Source organism: Labrus bergylta, chromosome 11, assembly GCF_963930695.1.
Source record: "Labrus bergylta chromosome 11, fLabBer1.1, whole genome shotgun sequence".
Lineage (NCBI taxonomy): Eukaryota > Metazoa > Chordata > Actinopteri > Labriformes > Labridae > Labrus > Labrus bergylta.
In genome coordinates this window covers 16,223,273-16,239,763 of record NC_089205.1, presented here as the reverse complement: position 1 = coordinate 16,239,763, position 16,491 = coordinate 16,223,273, and the positions used below count along the sequence as shown (strand labels likewise).

Here is a 16,491-nt window from a genome sequence, read left to right as displayed (position 1 = left end):
AAGTTTGATCTAAACAGCTTTAATACTGAGCATTGAGTCACAGAACAAACACATACCATACCAAGTTATCATTCAGAGAAAATAAAACACACATAAAAACTTTATCATTTATGTGAAGACATACACAGTATCGTATACAATCAACATTTTAACATGATTGGCTTTGTTTAGTAAACTGGCTTCTCTTTTTTTCCAACTTGGTATGTCGAGACAAAATTCAGCATGAATAGAGTTTTACAGTTAAGTCATGAAACGTCTGTTCAGTTTTCTCTTTCACTTTGATTTGTGATGTTAAATAATTTGAACACATACTCTTTACACCTGCTGTTTATGCTATGTAAAAAGACATACACATACATTTACAATATTACAAAATAAGGCACATTATTTACAACCTAAAGCAAAGTTTTGAACATAATTCTGTGAAATTAGCTGGAGTCATCACAGTAATAGGAAGGCTCAGCCTCAGTGAAATGTTTTTAGGTAAGAGGGTTCTTGATAAGTCTTTGTTCGTAGTGGCTCTGTGCGTCAGTACTGAATTCAAAGTGTCTCTATGGCTTCTTTTCACCATATTTGATGGACAGAAAGCTGCAGTTGGACTTCCTTTTTTACCTCCTGGAGCTTTGGTTCACTCAATGTCCACTATTTACCATACTGCACCCCTTTCCCCCGTCTTAACCAGTCCCTCCAGGGGGACTGGGTTTTTTCCTGATTAGAGTCTGAATTCCAGGTGGAGGAGGAGGAGGAGGGCTGTCGTGTCCAGGTGGAGGTCACACTGCTTGGCCTGCGGAAGAAGGACATGCCGTTGGATGGTGACTTCTTCTGAGGAAGCTCCGACTGCTGCTGTGACCTGAGCTGCTGGTTGATGATGACCTGAATGTCGTCCTGAGAGAAGGAGAGGAAGAAGAGAATGTGAGCAGGATTTCGAACAATCTCACAATTCAATTATTTTTGAGTGACATTTGTCGTAAACATCAGTACCCAGGTCTTGAAGGCGAGTACAGAACCCAGAAATAATCAGCTACAAATGAAGTATTCAGAAATGGAAAAACATTGTTTTGTCTGATTATTTGACAAGTATATAGATTTAGACATGCTCTTAGAGTCCATTTTTGTTTCATTCACGACTGTTTTAAAAGACAATAACTTCATGGAATGCTCAAAGGCAGATTCAGAGAACTAAAGACTGAAATGACATTGAGCTAAAACAGCAAAAGCATTATCTCAGCAAGTCTCAAATCTGGACTCTTGAAATGTTTAGAAAGCCATGTAGTTGCCGGTCGTCAGTGTTCTTTGTGTGGACTGATCGCTGCATTTATCTGTTTTTGATCTGTATTTCTCAAGTTCCATCAGTGATTTGCTCCAAATATTTTTATTTTTTTTATCTCCATTTGAACATGAAAGATCCTAATTTCCGGCAGATGGCTCAGCTTGGCATAGTGACTGTGCAGCAGAAAGAGACACTTGCCTCTAAAAGTCCTCCAAATTGATAGGACTGGGAGAGAGAAATTACAGCATCTGTCCCTGACCTCCTACTGAGGACACAAACTGAGATACATCCATCCTGTCCTGGTAAATTAGCACTAAAACTGCTGACAGCATGGCTTTAAAAGGGATATTGAGCTTTATCTTTAGGGTGTAAATACAAGTATTTATTCTGGATTTGCTCAGAGAGTCCAAGTCTTTTGACAATGTGACTAAGACACAGCATGAGGCGTGAAGTTGGCTGGTTTATGAAACATCAGACCTGACTAATTGGGCAAAAAGCTGAATAGAGAAAAAGGAACCCACCTGCCAGGCCTCCAGCTCCTGTGACAGCTCCAGTTTCCGTTGGATAGCTTCTAATAGCTGGTTGTTCAGGCACATCATGTCATTTTTACTTCTCACCAGCTCGACCTCCATCAGATTTTTCCTGCAAATATATGAACATAAGTCAACGGAATCACAATTATATCAAATCAAAAAAGGCATATTAAAACATTTTACATATACTGCAAGAAATGCTCTGCCCTCTCCGGTTTCTGAGAGAATAATTCATATTTCACTGAATATTAAACCCAAAGCAGTCTGTCAAAGGCATCTGGATATATTTGATACTATCAGGCAGCGAAAAAGTATTTCTTCTCACTTGGCTATGGCTTCGTCTCGGTCCCTGATGGCCTGCTGGACAGCTTCATTGTTCTCCTGTACGCTCTGCAGCTTCTGCCTCAGCTCTGCATTCTGCTGCTGCAGCACGACATTCTGGAGAAAGAAGAAATGATCTATGTTTAGACCGCCATGTCAAACTTACTGTAAAAACTGTAAATCAGTTTCCGTATCTTTTTAAAGCACAAAATTGAGCACTTTTGCTGAACTTTTTAAAAAAATGTTAAGGACTTGAAATGTTATGTGTTCAAATTCTCATTATGATAATACAAAAATAGTGAGAGTGATGTCATTTTTAAACTGAATACTAATTGTGATCTTATTTTTGATTTGGAGGTAATCTCAATAAGAGGGATGCAAAATTTGTCGTGGTACACAAGTCCTCCATCATGCATGCACTTTTTAAAGTAATTTATGCCATTTAAAGAATCTCACTGTAGATCTGTGACACTGACATGGTTTAAAATAAAAGCAGTGAGGTCAGAACTGGCAGTCAAAACTCTAAAATAATGGGTCGCTGCTCCTCCCTGATACACTCGCCTGTTCATCTCTAGGGTTACCTGATCTCGCAGCTCCTGTGCTGCACTCAGATTCCCACACTGATCACCCGTCCCATCAACAAAGGCATGATTCAGCTCCTGGGACAGACACATTAACACAGGGATCAGGTTTCAGCCGAGCATTTCACAGATATTTACACCAGAAAGGGGTTTCTGTGGCGTTGGCCTATTTGCACGGCGCTCCAATGAGGAAGAGGCGGGCGAGAATATTGAGTTACAGTGGTAAATGCCTGTTACTGGTCAGGAGACACAAGTGAACAATTGTACCTGCTCGCTTGTGGCCGATAGAGGCTTAGTGGAGTATGTAACCTATCAAGTGCAACAATTCATTGACATCTTCTGCACAAACGAGGACACTCAGTTCCTCAGCGTGGTGCCTTCAACGGCCACAGGGTGATAGTTCAGCTTACTTTGAATTAAGTTATTGTCTAATGTCTTTCATGCATTTTCTTTATCCATTGTCCTCTTCCAAATGGTAAAATCCATCATACTAAAAGTTAAACACCAAAAAATGCTAACATAGGGGTTAAAGAATTATATTCTTATTTTAAAGCTGTGTTTCAAATGCACCAGTCTGCAGAACTATCCTACAAATGTATAAAATTACATCTTTTTTAAAAGGTAATATTTTTTTAAATGTATGCGTCTCTTGCTTTAATCCATCCAAAACATTAAGTATTCCAAGTTTCATGAGACAACTTTTTTTATACATCAATAAATGTAATTGTTTGAATGATTATTCATCAGCCCCAGAAATGTTAGCACAAAGGGCATATAGTATATTAAGTTTTTATGTGCACTATAATGGGAAATATAAAAAAATGTAGAACAGAAAGACATACAATAGAATTTAATGCGTGTGTTGTCAACAACGTCAGTCTTTTGTTTTGCATTTCCTGAGGGCCGGGCGTATGAGCCAGAGTTTGAGCCACTTCCTTTAGCCGCAGCAGCATCGGCTGCAGATCCTCCTGATGATCCTCGGATATCTCTGTGCTGCTCAGCGGCTGGGTCAGTGGGAGCAGTAACTGAAGGATAGACCCCATTTCTTGCTTTATCTGTGTAGAACAAGAGAAGAGGATGATATATGTTAGTTATGACCTTGAGCTTTACAGTGTCAGTTTAGCTGAGAAGTGTTGAGTTACTCTAAATTGTACAATTGGTAAAGCTTGGAGGCTGCAACAGTATATCTGACCTATATTACAAGAGTTAATGTTTCAACTGTTTAAAAGGAAAGTTACCTAGGCTATTATCAACAAACAATGGGTAATAAAAACTAATAAACTTCTCACATCTTTCATGTTCTGTTCATTTATTTTTCTTTCCACCTGATCATTACTGTTAAATATTTACACACTGGGAGGGGCCAGCATGACCTCATCTCTTTATTTAACTTCCTTTGAGTCGGTCATATCACATGATGATACTGATCTCATATAATAATGACTCAGAGAAAAATTTAATGGCCTATAACATATTTCCCAACAAGAGGATCGCAGATGATTTGCTGTCTTAGGAATTCTAAAGCTTTTAGCTAGCAACTTTTGTTGACTATACAGGGTCATTCTCAAATGTCATATCTTTTTTATGTTAAATACTTTGAAACCACTGCTGATTTTGTGATAAGTTTTCAGATTAAAACATGGACCAAAATCCTAGAAACAAGGAAACTCAACATTGTGGCTATGGCAAACAGGAAACGTAGCGATGACTCATGAGAACAGTTATATATCACACTTTCCTGCCTGACCAAAACAATAATAGAAGAAACCAGAAGAGAGGGGGATCAGACAGTAGTCAGTTTTCCTGCTCTCGCAGAAATGTCATTTGATGTCTTCTTTAACAAGTGTTCTTTTGTGTGTCTTTGTGATGTCTTTATTCTGGAAATCAGAACCTTCACACCTTCTCCTCTTAAAGCGTGTTTTTGCATCAAACACAAGTCACAGTGTCTTGACAAACCTATGTTCTGTCTGCGCGGCTATCATTGTAACAACAGTTATATGTTTCAATTGCTACTGCTTTGATTTATAGCCCCCATACAGGCTATGTGTGGTCCAAATAATCCTTTTTTTTTTCCTTACTTCTGGGCACTGATTTACTTTCATTATGTACAATTCATCTGAAGAACTCCCAGTTTCTGTGTTAAAAAAATGTTTTCATGCTCTGTCATTGAATGCTAAGAGTGTTTCACATGGATTTATCATCTCTCACCATCAGAAAATGTATATGTTTATGATATATGTTATATATATATATATATATATATTATAACCTCTCAAAAGTCAATTGAGAAAAAGTTTTTGGTTCGAATAACAATACAGAAATGTTGGTTTAATCTTAAATGTTATGTCACTTGATGTTAAGTGTTGTGATATCATCCACCTTTGTCTTATCACTTAATAAAGAAGCACGAAAGTACAAAGAGCACTCTTTTTAACATGAAGAGACTCACTTTGGACAAGCTAAAAGTACAAAATAGACAATGAGACATTTGCTTTTTCTCACATATTCTATATCTTTGTCAAAACCACCATTTCCCACGATGCAACTCAGGCCTCATCAGCGCAAAATAACATTCCTGTGTTTTGCCTAATTTAGCCTTAAACTGCTAGCCCCCAGCAGAGACAAGAAGCAGGCTGGAAAGTTCCTGCAGGTCTACTTATTTCTAACTCCCAATTTTGTCTCTCCATTTTCTGATATGTACTCCGACCAATGATAGCTATCAGATTTTTCTCTTATTCTCTCTTAGTGATTGAAGAAGAAGTATTCTGACTGTAATCATCTCTTCTGCTGATTCTTTGATACCTCTTCTTTGCTGACTCCAAGCGATGCAGTCTCCAGGCTGCTCTCCAGCTCAGACAGCAACGACGCATCTCCTTGGCTCCTGGCTTCCTGCAGGGACACTTCCTCCTGAAGCTCTTCCACCTGTGCCTGCAGCTGCTGTGAATGACCCTTAGCTGCCTCCACTTTCTGCCACGCCTCGGCTAGCTGAAAAACACGAGGAGGTGCAGACACATACTTGAACACGGACATAAACAAAGAGATTAAACCTGAATGCACTGATATGCCTCTGAAGTTACCAACATGTACAACAAGTGACAGAGATAAAAGTTAAACACAAATATGATTCTCATATGAACAGAGGAAGATGTGATTACACAAAATTATTTTAACCAACGACCACCTTTGTTTGTTTTTTAAAAGCTGTCATGTAAGAGAAATCCTGACTTGCCAGATTCCAACCTGCAGCCCAACATGAAACCAAAAGAACACAAGAGGAATCCAGATTTTCGGGTCAAAGTTACAATGACGGGGATGAGGTGATTGTTTACAAATTCTTTCCACAATCCCGCCGAAACCCAGACTGCCAGGCAGGGTGCACAAAATCCCTTTGTTATTGAGCCTCTCATTCATACACCAACTGAGCTGTTTTGTGTTGCCTTGTCTGCCATAGTGTGTGTGTGTGTGTGTGTGTGTGTGTGTGTGTGTGTGTGTGTGTGTGTGTGTGTGTGTGTGTGTGTGTGTGTGTGTACCTGCTGGCTGTGCTGCTGGTTCAGTTGGTCGTGCAAAGCCAGGCGTGTGTGTAAAGAGGCCAAACTGGCCCTCAGCTCATTGTTTTCTCGACACACAGACTCCAAACGCTCCTCTAGCACCTGCTCCTTCTGGGTGAGGCGCAGCACCTGTAGACACACACACACACACACACACAGATCTTTCACATGAATGAAAATAGATTTAATCTCTGACACACTCTAACTAGTCCCTACCAATGTTAAGTGAGTGTTAGAAGAGGTTTGGGATATGTTTTCAGGTTTTCTTTGACTTTAAGAAATGACACAAGTACAGCACTTTTTTTTTTTAAACAGTGTGATTTTCTTTTGTCTCTATTCTGAAATCAGTCCAAATGTATTGACTTTGTGTTACTAAGGAGACATTTCCCCTCTACATCAAATGAGTAGCCAAACAAGAATTTGACCTACATTAACAGGCGTTTTTAGTGCTCGAAGGGAAAAGCCAGACAAAGCCTGAATGTGTAGAATGATGAAAATATATGATGCAAATGTCCTATTATGATTCTCTTGTGATTATCGAAGGAAGTTCTTTGAAGTTTGGACTCAGTTTCAAGTATTTTAAAAATATGAAGTATTTTAATTAAAATATTTTTTAATGATCATTTTTGTTCAAATTCTAAACAGAAAAAGTTTTTTTTTCTTGTGATTATCGAAGGAAGTTCTTTGAAGTTTGGACTCAGTTTCAAGTATTTTAAAAATATGAAGTATTTTAATTAAAATATTTTTTAATGATCATTTTTGTTCAAATTCTAAACAGAAAAAGATTTTTTTTTTCTTGAAAAGGATTTTCACTCTTTGTAGCATTTTGGACATATTTTCTTTCTGTTTACTTTCTGCATGTGCTCCACAAACTGTTTTATGTTTGTTTTTCTTTTTTTTATAAAAAATATTAACTTAAAAAGCTCAAATGAAAAAAAAAACTCTGAGCCAAAACCTTCCTCAGTACAGGGCAGGCTGAGTAATATGAGCCAGAAGCTGTCAACGCTTTTAACCAGAGATAATCACAACCGACAGGCTGGTGCAGTGTTTACTGGTCATCCTGTTCATTTGAGAACATGATGCCCTCGACCAGCCTTTTAGCATTTACATTCAAAGTAAGCTTAGGCTTGGCTTCACATAATACATAAGGTTTGCAGTGGTTAGTTACCTGCTCCCTCATGGCACTGATCAGCTCCTCATCCTGCAGCTTGTTGTGGCTTCCTTTTTGTTGGAACTCCTGTTTTAGAGTCTGCAGCTCACTGGACATGGCTCTCTCCACCTCTATCGCCTGCTGACACAAGAATACACCAGAGAGAAAAAGCATGAGATTTGATTGTTGTTTGGGACAACAGAAAAGACACAGCACAAGGCTTTTTAATTTGTAGGATAATCCTCCCTGTGAATGAGCAGAATGTTGACAGGGAGACATCTAAAGACTCAGACAAACTTTAAACTATGACCAAGAAAAGTGGAAGCATACGTTTGTTTATGTCTTCTTGAACCACCTGAGGCATGAGCTTTGACAGATTGAAGGCCACAATCTTGAATCTAAAAATAATATATAGAAGGAGATAAGATCCTGTGAATAGGTTTTTATGTTATTTGCCTCAAAGGAAGGGATTATTTAACTTAAAGAAAACATATGTTTGGGATGGTTTCTGCCTAAGGCCAAGAATCCCAAGACAAATAGATGTTTTCATTACTGCATATGGAGGTACTTCTTATGGTTTCAATATGTTCCCCAGCAGGGATCAAATCCTAGGGGGTCACAAGATGATCATAGGGATATGAAGGAAATTTTTTTCTTTTCTACAACAGCTCTCACATCTTTTGTTGAGTATAGATATTGTAACCTATTTGGTTATTAAAAATCCTTGCAATAAAACTACACGTGTGGAGATAAAGTTATTTTTGACCTGCTCACTATCATGTCCTCATATATGGATTTAAAGGAGCCTTTTGAACTTTGTGAACACCAGTAGCGCTGAGGAGCAGTGTTTTCTTTCAAATATGTACTTGTTTTGTTTATGTCACAAACATGGCTCATTGAAAGTCAACAGCAGTATTATGTCAATAAACATTCAAATGTGCTAGTTGGGTAAAAAAAAAAACTGATTAAAACAATGTAGGAGTCAAAATACAAACATGAAAGATGTTTTCACAATATTGTATGAGAAAGAGAAAGAAAATGCATTTATCATGTCAGTCAGGTAACACGTATACATACTTAGCATTTTGGTGAGAAAGTCTGATGGTCAACAAAACTTTTTATTTTTTAAAGATTTTGTTGTGGGGCTTTTTAATGGAGAGACGGAGGGGAATGACAAGCGGGAAAGGAAACAATGGTTGGACTTGAACCTGGGCCGCCTGATTCAATGACAACAGCCTCTGTACAAACTAACCACTCCGCTAAAGACATTTTGTAAACAGCATGGAAACAACTTTACTTTAAGAAATTAGTCATTTACAAAACATATTTTATCATATATATTTATGCTAATAAATGTATTATGTATTTTCTATATATATATAGAAAATACATAATACGTATAATTCACTTTCCCAAAACTTCTCTCTCAAACTTTGACCATTAAAGAAAAGGAATTTTTGGGGATGTTTTTTGTAGCGTGGCTGTGCAGTGAACACCCCCAACCTGTCGCCCTCCAAATGCCCCCCTCAGAACCCCCACCTGCCTGATCAGAGTCCCTCAGCTCCCCTTACTCAGCAGTTTGGCGGACCCCTGTCACGTCCCATTACCGCCACACAATACAAGATGAAAGAGCGGACTCTTAGGCAGATGGAGCAGAGGGCATCTTGGACCGCTCTGTGACATCATCATGCCCTTAGACATCAATGTGTGCGGAGGGTAAACACGGACATCATGAGGGTGAAGCCGAGGGGACAGAGGATGCGAGGCCTGAGTGAGGGATAAAATTAGTGTAAATGTGTGTTTGTGACGAGAGTTAAACAGGCACTGATGGAGAAAAACAAAACAAGAGGAGAAATGAGGGGAGAGGGGCTTAAAGTTGAACATTTGTGAGTCTTCATTAACGCTGTCTCATGTCATCGACATGGGCCCCCTTCCACAATGGAGGCAGCGACCCACTGAGAATCCCCAAAACATGAGTGGAAGGACGACGCTCCATTTGGTAGAGACACAAAGATGATATCCCCCGGATCCCCTCACACAGGCCCCTCACCGAGCCAAACACTGAGGAATCTAACAGCTGACTACCCACGCTACAGCCAATCCCCTCGGGGAGCGTGCAGAAAAGATGTCTTTCCCCCGGGATGATGGGATGTTTGGGCAATATCAAAGGGGAAAATGAAAGATTTATATCTCTGCCATCTCTTTATTGTCTTTCCCTTTTGTCTGTGAGCTGCCTGATGCTTGTAGAGAGGGCAGAGGTCACGGAGGCTCGCCTCAATTCAGGCATCTCATTTTACAATAACGGAAATCTACTGTGAGTGATTCGCCACAGCCGGCCAATAAAACACTGTGATACACTGCCTGGGAGGCCAGAGATCCTGTTACACTGGGAGGTAGAGCAGGGGGTGAAAAGGTAACGTGTTAGCATTATGTGTAACACACACCTGTCAATCAGACACCAAAAGAACCACATTGAACTAAAAAATAATAGTCACAACACTTACGCAGATGACTTACTGAAAATGCTAAGCCAATATTTGTTTGCAAAAAAGACTTGCATGACAATAAATGTTTCTTGTTTCATGCTTCTAAATGTTAAGATACAATTGGATTACTCAAACAAGCTATAGCCAAATAAAAAGTGAAAAAAAAACAAAACACTTTTTGTAAACTGAAGAAACTGTGATATTTGGATTCAATGTTGACTGAAGCAAATACAACATTTATCTACAAACTTGTAAAACGACTAATTGTTATACTTTATTTAACTTGACACATGTCCAAACAAATGTCCTGCACATGCTTTTAATCTGTTAAATGACTCTGCCCAAAATACAAACATTTCCAGCTTATCAAACAAAATCATACTCCTTTTCTAGTCTGGCATTTCTCATCCAGTAGATGTGTTCATATCCTGATGTTAATTCACCGATAATTTGAAGGCTTGGAACATTTTCTTGCACAAGTATTCAAAACTAAGCCAGGAAAATGTGTGAATGTTATTTTCACTCCTTCAGTGTAAATACCTGCGATAGCCTCCAGTTTCCTCAGAACCAGACTGCACCTATTTTCTTGTTAATCAATTACTGAGCTGAAATTTTGAAAAGTGGACAAAGAGATCCATCCGACTCATTTATTTTTCCCACACCGTGTCTCAGTTTCTGGAATGAAGACATGATCAGAAGAAAAACACTCTGACATCACTCGTCACTCTCTGCTATTTTAACCTCAACAAAACTGTCCAAACAGTCGCTGCTGCTGAACCATGTGACCATCTGGCAAACATCGACGCTGTTTTCATACAGCCGCTTCCTTAAATGTATCAGGAGGAAGGGTCACGGAGAATCTTTCCTCATGCATCGGAGCTTTCCTTTGTTGTTTCTGGTAAACATGAGGATCTTATTCTATCTTAACTTTCGTAGTTAAGCCAATGTCCTCCTCTAGATTCCTGTCAGGCTCTACATCAACACAATTATATTGTATTGGAAAGCTGCCAGAGCTTCATTATGTAGACTCAGAGGCAAAGACACACTGAATTTATTTTGAGTGTGTTTCAAATATAAAACTACACCAAAAACTTTACTGAAGCCGCTGATCTCACACATTTTGTAAATCAATCACCGGTCTATATTAACTGGTTCCTTTATTGACCTTTGGTCCCAAATGTGAATATTTTCTTAGTCTTAGGTTATAGCAAAGTCATTTTCTTTTTCTTTTCTTTTTTTTACTGTTGGTTTAGAAAAGTTTTTGACATTTTAAGAATGTGACTCTCAGACCTTTAGACCTTAATTGTAACTATTTTCAGCCTTTTTACGCAGCAAAAGTTAACCTCTTTATTCTAATATAAAATCAAATGGTTCGTTGTCTGAGTAGAGAGCCAGATTGAGCCAGAGTGAGACCAAAGTCACCTGTTTCATTCAAAACTGTGATAGCTCATGTACAAAGAAACACAACTCACCCGAAGCAGACAGCTGTGCAACTGAGGCACCAGAAGACTCGTCACACATGGAGCGTCTTCACACTCTCTTTCTTCATTCACACATTCGCTATCCTTTGCTTTTTTTACCACCACACAGAGTCCAGAGTTGCCTGCATGCTTCCTGTACTCTGCAGCCAGATAAAACGTTTTCTTCACTTCCCTCTCCTTGAACAGCCCAAACTTAGACACAACTTTTTTTTTTTTTTTTTTTTTTTTTAAACTTAATTGACTTTTTCCTGAACTTCTAGCCTGCCTGTCTGCTTTCCTCTGAAATTTCGGAGGGGGGTAAAGACGTTCCTAGTTCCTTATTCTGCGGACCTTGACTTATGGGAGGAGAGAGTATTCTGTTTGTTAGGATTCATTTTGAACTTTGCCAGCCCGAGTTTGCTGCTCATTAAAAGCTGCTCCACCATGTCTGTGTTTAACATAACCCTTTAATGTTTACCAAAATACTCCTGACTCTCTCAGGCTGGAAAAGTCCTCAAGGTTGTCCAGCTGTGTGAACCAATCAGTTCCTCCATGCTTACTGATTAGAGGCTGTAAAGTATGTCATCGGCTTGATTTTCCTCTCAGTGTTCAGTGTTTCCTTCATATAAAACGCTGACAATCATATATATACGACCTGAGACGTCTCATAAATTGTTTGACTCAATTGTTTGCTGCCAGGTTTTTTTTTGTCCATTACGTCATACAAATAGCTAAGCACAGTTAACCTCAAGTTACTTATTAAACCCTATATTAGATTATAATATTCTCATGTAGGGCAGCGGAAAGTGACATTTCTCCGATCAATTTGTCTCCCCTTTTTGTTAATTAATAGATTAATATTTTGGTTAAAGGAAAAAATAATAGAGTTTACTTCAGCCCAAGGAGAAACCTTTAGTTATTTTGCATTGTTACACAAACAATGAAATACTTTAAGATTTTCAGTTTACAGTGATTTAAAAAAAGAGAATTGGAAAATCTTCATCATACAGTAAATCACAGTCACAAACAGATCTATTCTATGCTTTCCTCCCTTTGTCCTGGACCTGACATCAGGTCATAACATTAACTCTCACTCCCCATCTCATTTACAAATTGTTTTCCTTCTGCTTCATGCTGGCACGGATCATTTGCCTGTTGCTACCAACATACTGATACTTTGATTTAAGATCTTCTGTCTGACCAGAGCCACATCTGCTGCTCCAGTTAAAATGAAAAATGTCTCTTTGAAATCAAAATGTGTATAAATCTGCCCTTGGTGCTTGCCTTGCTCCGACTCTATAAATAGTCTGAGAGTTTGGCCTTGCTGTGTGGAGCAGACTTGATTGAGATACACTGATACACAAAGCTTAGCAGAGAACATTGAGTTTCAGTGTGTGGATCTTGTTTCAGTCCATCTTATCTGGTTTAGCCAGAAGACCTGCGCGCTTTGGATGCACAGTATCTCAGGTGTTTGTTTCACGGGGGTTCAGTTACCTTTTCGTAAAGCCTAAAGGGGTTTCTTCGATAACATGATGCAGATATTGACGCGCGGTACTCACCGTGCGGAGCTGCTCCCTTAGCCGCTGCGTCTCCTCGCTGTGCTCCTGCCCGGCGCGGCTCTTGTCCCTCTCGGCCTCACCGAGGGCCTGAGTGAGCCGCTCCACCTTGGCACTGAGCTCCCTCACATCCCGCTCCAGTTCCCCCACCTGGATCTCCCACTGGGACTGGCAACCCTCCAGCTTCAGCCGCAGCTCATGTCTGCCCTGCTCCAGCTCCTACACACACACACACACACACACACACACGGGGGTGGACAGATTGCACGTTATGTTAATTCAACAAGGACTGTGTGAATGTACACAAAGGATTTGTAATAATAATGAAAGTGGATCCAAATAAAGACAGACACTTGTTGCAAAGAGAAGGCATTAGAATGATCAAATGCACCTGCACACCGTATTCAGAGCCCCAAAGGATCATGGGAAATGCTATGAATCTGAAAATGTAGTCTGTTTATTTCCAATGAAATGTTTTTATAGTTCTAATAAAATATCAGCCTAACCTGTTTGAAAATGATACACTGGGACTTTTAGTGTATTAATCAAAAAGTTGATGACAGAAAATAAATTGAAGTTGTACGAATACTTTTGTGAAACCTTTACCTTGAGGCACTCCCCATCACAATGTCCTGATACTTTATTGACCAAATTATGTAAGCCCTGAGCATATTCAACCAAGAAGATTATTGTTGCATCATTATATTGCATTTATCAATTTTTCTGTTTCGTACACTCTATCAGTCTTCATGCAGATAAGTCCTCGCCAAATCTTTATTGCTCTTTGCAAAATACTTGGCACATTAACACTGTGCCTCAGGTTTGTTCTGACTGTGTGGTTTCAGCTGATATCACAACCTGATAAACATCTAACACTGAACAGATCAAAGAGACTCTGCTCTGACATTCACCTTGAAAGAGACCAAGAACATTATTTTTGGTGTGATATGCCCCACACTGCTGTTCTGTTGGATGTACATATTGTTTTGTAGATATTGATCAACACCAAGTCATTTCATAAGCTTACAACATGTGCAGCGCTCTCCTTGTGTAACATGTAAGCGGCTTGGTGGTTTCTCTCACAGCCTGTGAACATACCTATTATGTTTCTTAAGCTAGACATGCTTTGAAGTCACTGAAAAAAAACACAAAAGAAGAGAGTACAATAGGAGCACAAACATTAATAATAGCGGAAATTTGACCAGCACCAACTATTTCAAACTTTTAGTAGGCCTACTTTAATGTGAGGTCTTTTACAGATGAATTCTAATTGGATGTTTATGATTTAGTATTGTATTTGATTATTTAAATCCTTCCTTTGTAGGTTTTTTTTACATAATTGTGTCCCATTGTTCTCTAATAACAAAGATGAAATTTTGCTTTTTGACAGAAATTGCCACATGGGTGTATTTTCCATAGGCTATAAAAACATAAGAAGCCTTTCTGGAAAAGAAAATGACAACTCGGTATGTTAGCTGCTATTCCAAAATAAATGAGTTTATTTTCTGTTCTATTCTTTAAGATTAACTTTGCTCCCAAAGTAGATAGAGAGTCTTATCGCCTACCACTTATGGGGATTAAACATATACATAGAACAAACTAATGCCTTAGCCTATTTGACTGTATTGGACTATTCGTGGGTCTGAAAGGAAACTAGGCTACTTTTACTTTCCAATCGTCCGTTTCAAACATTTCCAGCAAGCGCGTCGTTCAGACTTCTCCAAACCACACGCTGTTACTTTTGTCGTCTAATTTACCTAAGTTCATTTTTAGACGCCGTAGGATAAATACAGAAGATTCTTCTCACCTCCAGCTTGTCAGCGTAGTGATCATGAAGTTTTTCGCCCTGCTCTTTTAATTTACGGTTTTCCAGGAGCAATGCGTTTCCCAGCTGGGCTGCCAAAATAACCTCTTCCTCCTTTTGTTTCAGAGCAGCCAGGAGTTCGTTGGGGTCTTGATAATCTGTTATTTCCTCCGCTCCGTAGTGGAAGTAGAAATCCTCCTCCAGATCCAGGCTCTTGGACTTAAAGCTCCATTCATCCAGTCGATCCATAACGGAGGTTTGTATTAAAATGTAAACGCTGAATCCTTGGATGAAAAAAAAAAAAAATGTTTTAAGGCAAATCCACAAAAAACATCAGTGTGTGGGCAACTTGTCCATCCATTACACCTGCACCGTGTTCCTGCTCTCTCTCTCTCTCTCTCTCTCTCTCTCTCTCTCTCTGTGTGTGTGTTTAAGTGACGCTGAAGGTTTGAGCTCCACTCTCTGAGTACGAGCTGCTCCGGCTGTCACCAACAGATGACTGTCTCTATGCAGGTGGGAGTGTCTTTAAATCACCTGAGCAACTGTTACCATCCCACCGTAAACAACCCCACACACTCACCTGTCTCACTAAGGCTCCCTGTTTATCATGGAAAACTTCCACGAAGCACAGAAACACCTGTCAAATGTGAATAAATGCAATGATTATCACTTTAGTCAAGAAATTAAGCTGGTTGTCATGGCCTTGTTCTACATCAGATGACTACCAAGAATAAGATAATAATGTAAGGTTTTATTCAACCATTTTACAAACCTGTAAAATAATTAATATAAAACAACCTGTAAAGAAATCAATTGAAAATTCAGCTTTTCATATAATTTCAACTATCTATATGCCTCTCCCTGTAATTTGTAAGTTTGGCATCTCTCTCTTTATTTGTTGTGTAGGCCTATATTTGAAATAACAAACCTAATTCACAATGCATTTCATTCTCCATATGTGTTCATTGACCATTTCTCTGTTTAATGTATTTTATCAGCCCTACACCATCAAAACATCACTTATTGTCTCGCATCTTTTTTTCTTCAACTTTAATTTCACTGCAGTAAAATAGAATACATTTTTTTAATTTTGGTGTTCATTTTGATATCTCCAACCTAATTTTACATCTTCATTTTACTGTGACTTATTATTTTGTGTCCTTTTTTTTGCTCTCTGGCCGTATCTAAAACCAAAACGTGTTTTGTTACCACCTGATATTAATGTTTGGTAATGTAATGATGAGAGGGTGAGAGTCACTGTTTCAAGACAATACTTGATTATTTGTTTTGCTTTTATAATTCTTTTTTAAAGACATTTTGGATTTTGCAGTGCATATTAGACCAAAATGTTTTTAAAGTCCAGAAATTAAGGAGGAAATGTTTTTTATGCCAACTCTATATGCAGAGGAACAGTCTCTACTACTTGCAGCTGATCAATCTCTTAATCATCTGTCCATCCAATAAATGTTCCAACAGGTCCTGATCAGGGCGGTGCAACAGAGGGGAGGCATTGTCTGGCAGCTTGCCAGAGGTTAAAGGTCAGCCTTCGCAGGGTTTGACGGAGCCGGGTCGGCAGTGTCGGGGGAATAAAAGACGCAGCATCCTGACGCGTGGTGAGGTTTTGTTGTCGGGGGCAGGCACAGCTTCTGTACATGGCAGCAGGCATCAAGCAAGCTGAGTTGTACACACCCACTGTCTTCATTGTTTCTGTTCATTTTGTATGCCGCTAATAGAGAGGCTTGTGCCGCAAGTGTGACCAATAACACCTGTCATCCACAACAA

General features: G+C 39.1%; 1 protein-coding gene across 2 annotated transcripts; it reads right to left on the bottom strand.

Annotated features, from left to right (window-relative positions):
- Positions 1 to 3: 3 nt before the first annotated feature.
- On the bottom strand, positions 4 to 15,180 carry si:ch211-235m3.5 (BICD family-like cargo adapter 1). Of its 2 annotated transcripts, none has more exons than XM_020639354.3 (10): positions 14,713 to 15,180; positions 12,909 to 13,124; positions 7,422 to 7,544; positions 6,236 to 6,382; positions 5,508 to 5,690; positions 3,548 to 3,760; positions 2,706 to 2,783; positions 2,129 to 2,241; positions 1,792 to 1,912; positions 4 to 885 (listed from the first exon to the last, which is right to left on the bottom strand). In XM_020639354.3, the coding sequence occupies exons 1-10, from the start codon at positions 14,956 to 14,958 to the stop codon at positions 643 to 645; spliced, it is 1,683 nt and encodes a 560-aa protein (XP_020495010.1). In that variant the 5' UTR covers positions 14,959 to 15,180; the 3' UTR covers positions 4 to 642. The 2 variants fall into 2 exon arrangements, with proteins under 2 accessions (XP_020495010.1, XP_020495011.1); XM_020639355.3 differs by having other exon boundaries at positions 7,422 to 7,541.
- Positions 15,181 to 16,491: the final 1,311 nt, after the last annotated feature.

Coding starts and splice junctions, on each gene's coding strand:
- si:ch211-235m3.5 (XM_020639354.3), bottom strand. CDS start 14,958: ATGGATCGACTGGATGAATGGAGCTTTAAGTCCAAGAGCCTGGATCTG. Junction 13,125..14,712: donor ACTACGCTGACAAGCTGGAG/GTGAGAAGAATC, acceptor GTGTGTGTGTAG/GAGCTGGAGCAGGGCAGACA. Junction 886..1,791: donor AGGAGCTGGAGGCCTGGCAG/GTGGGTTCCTTT, acceptor TCCTTCTCTCAG/GACGACATTCAGGTCATCAT.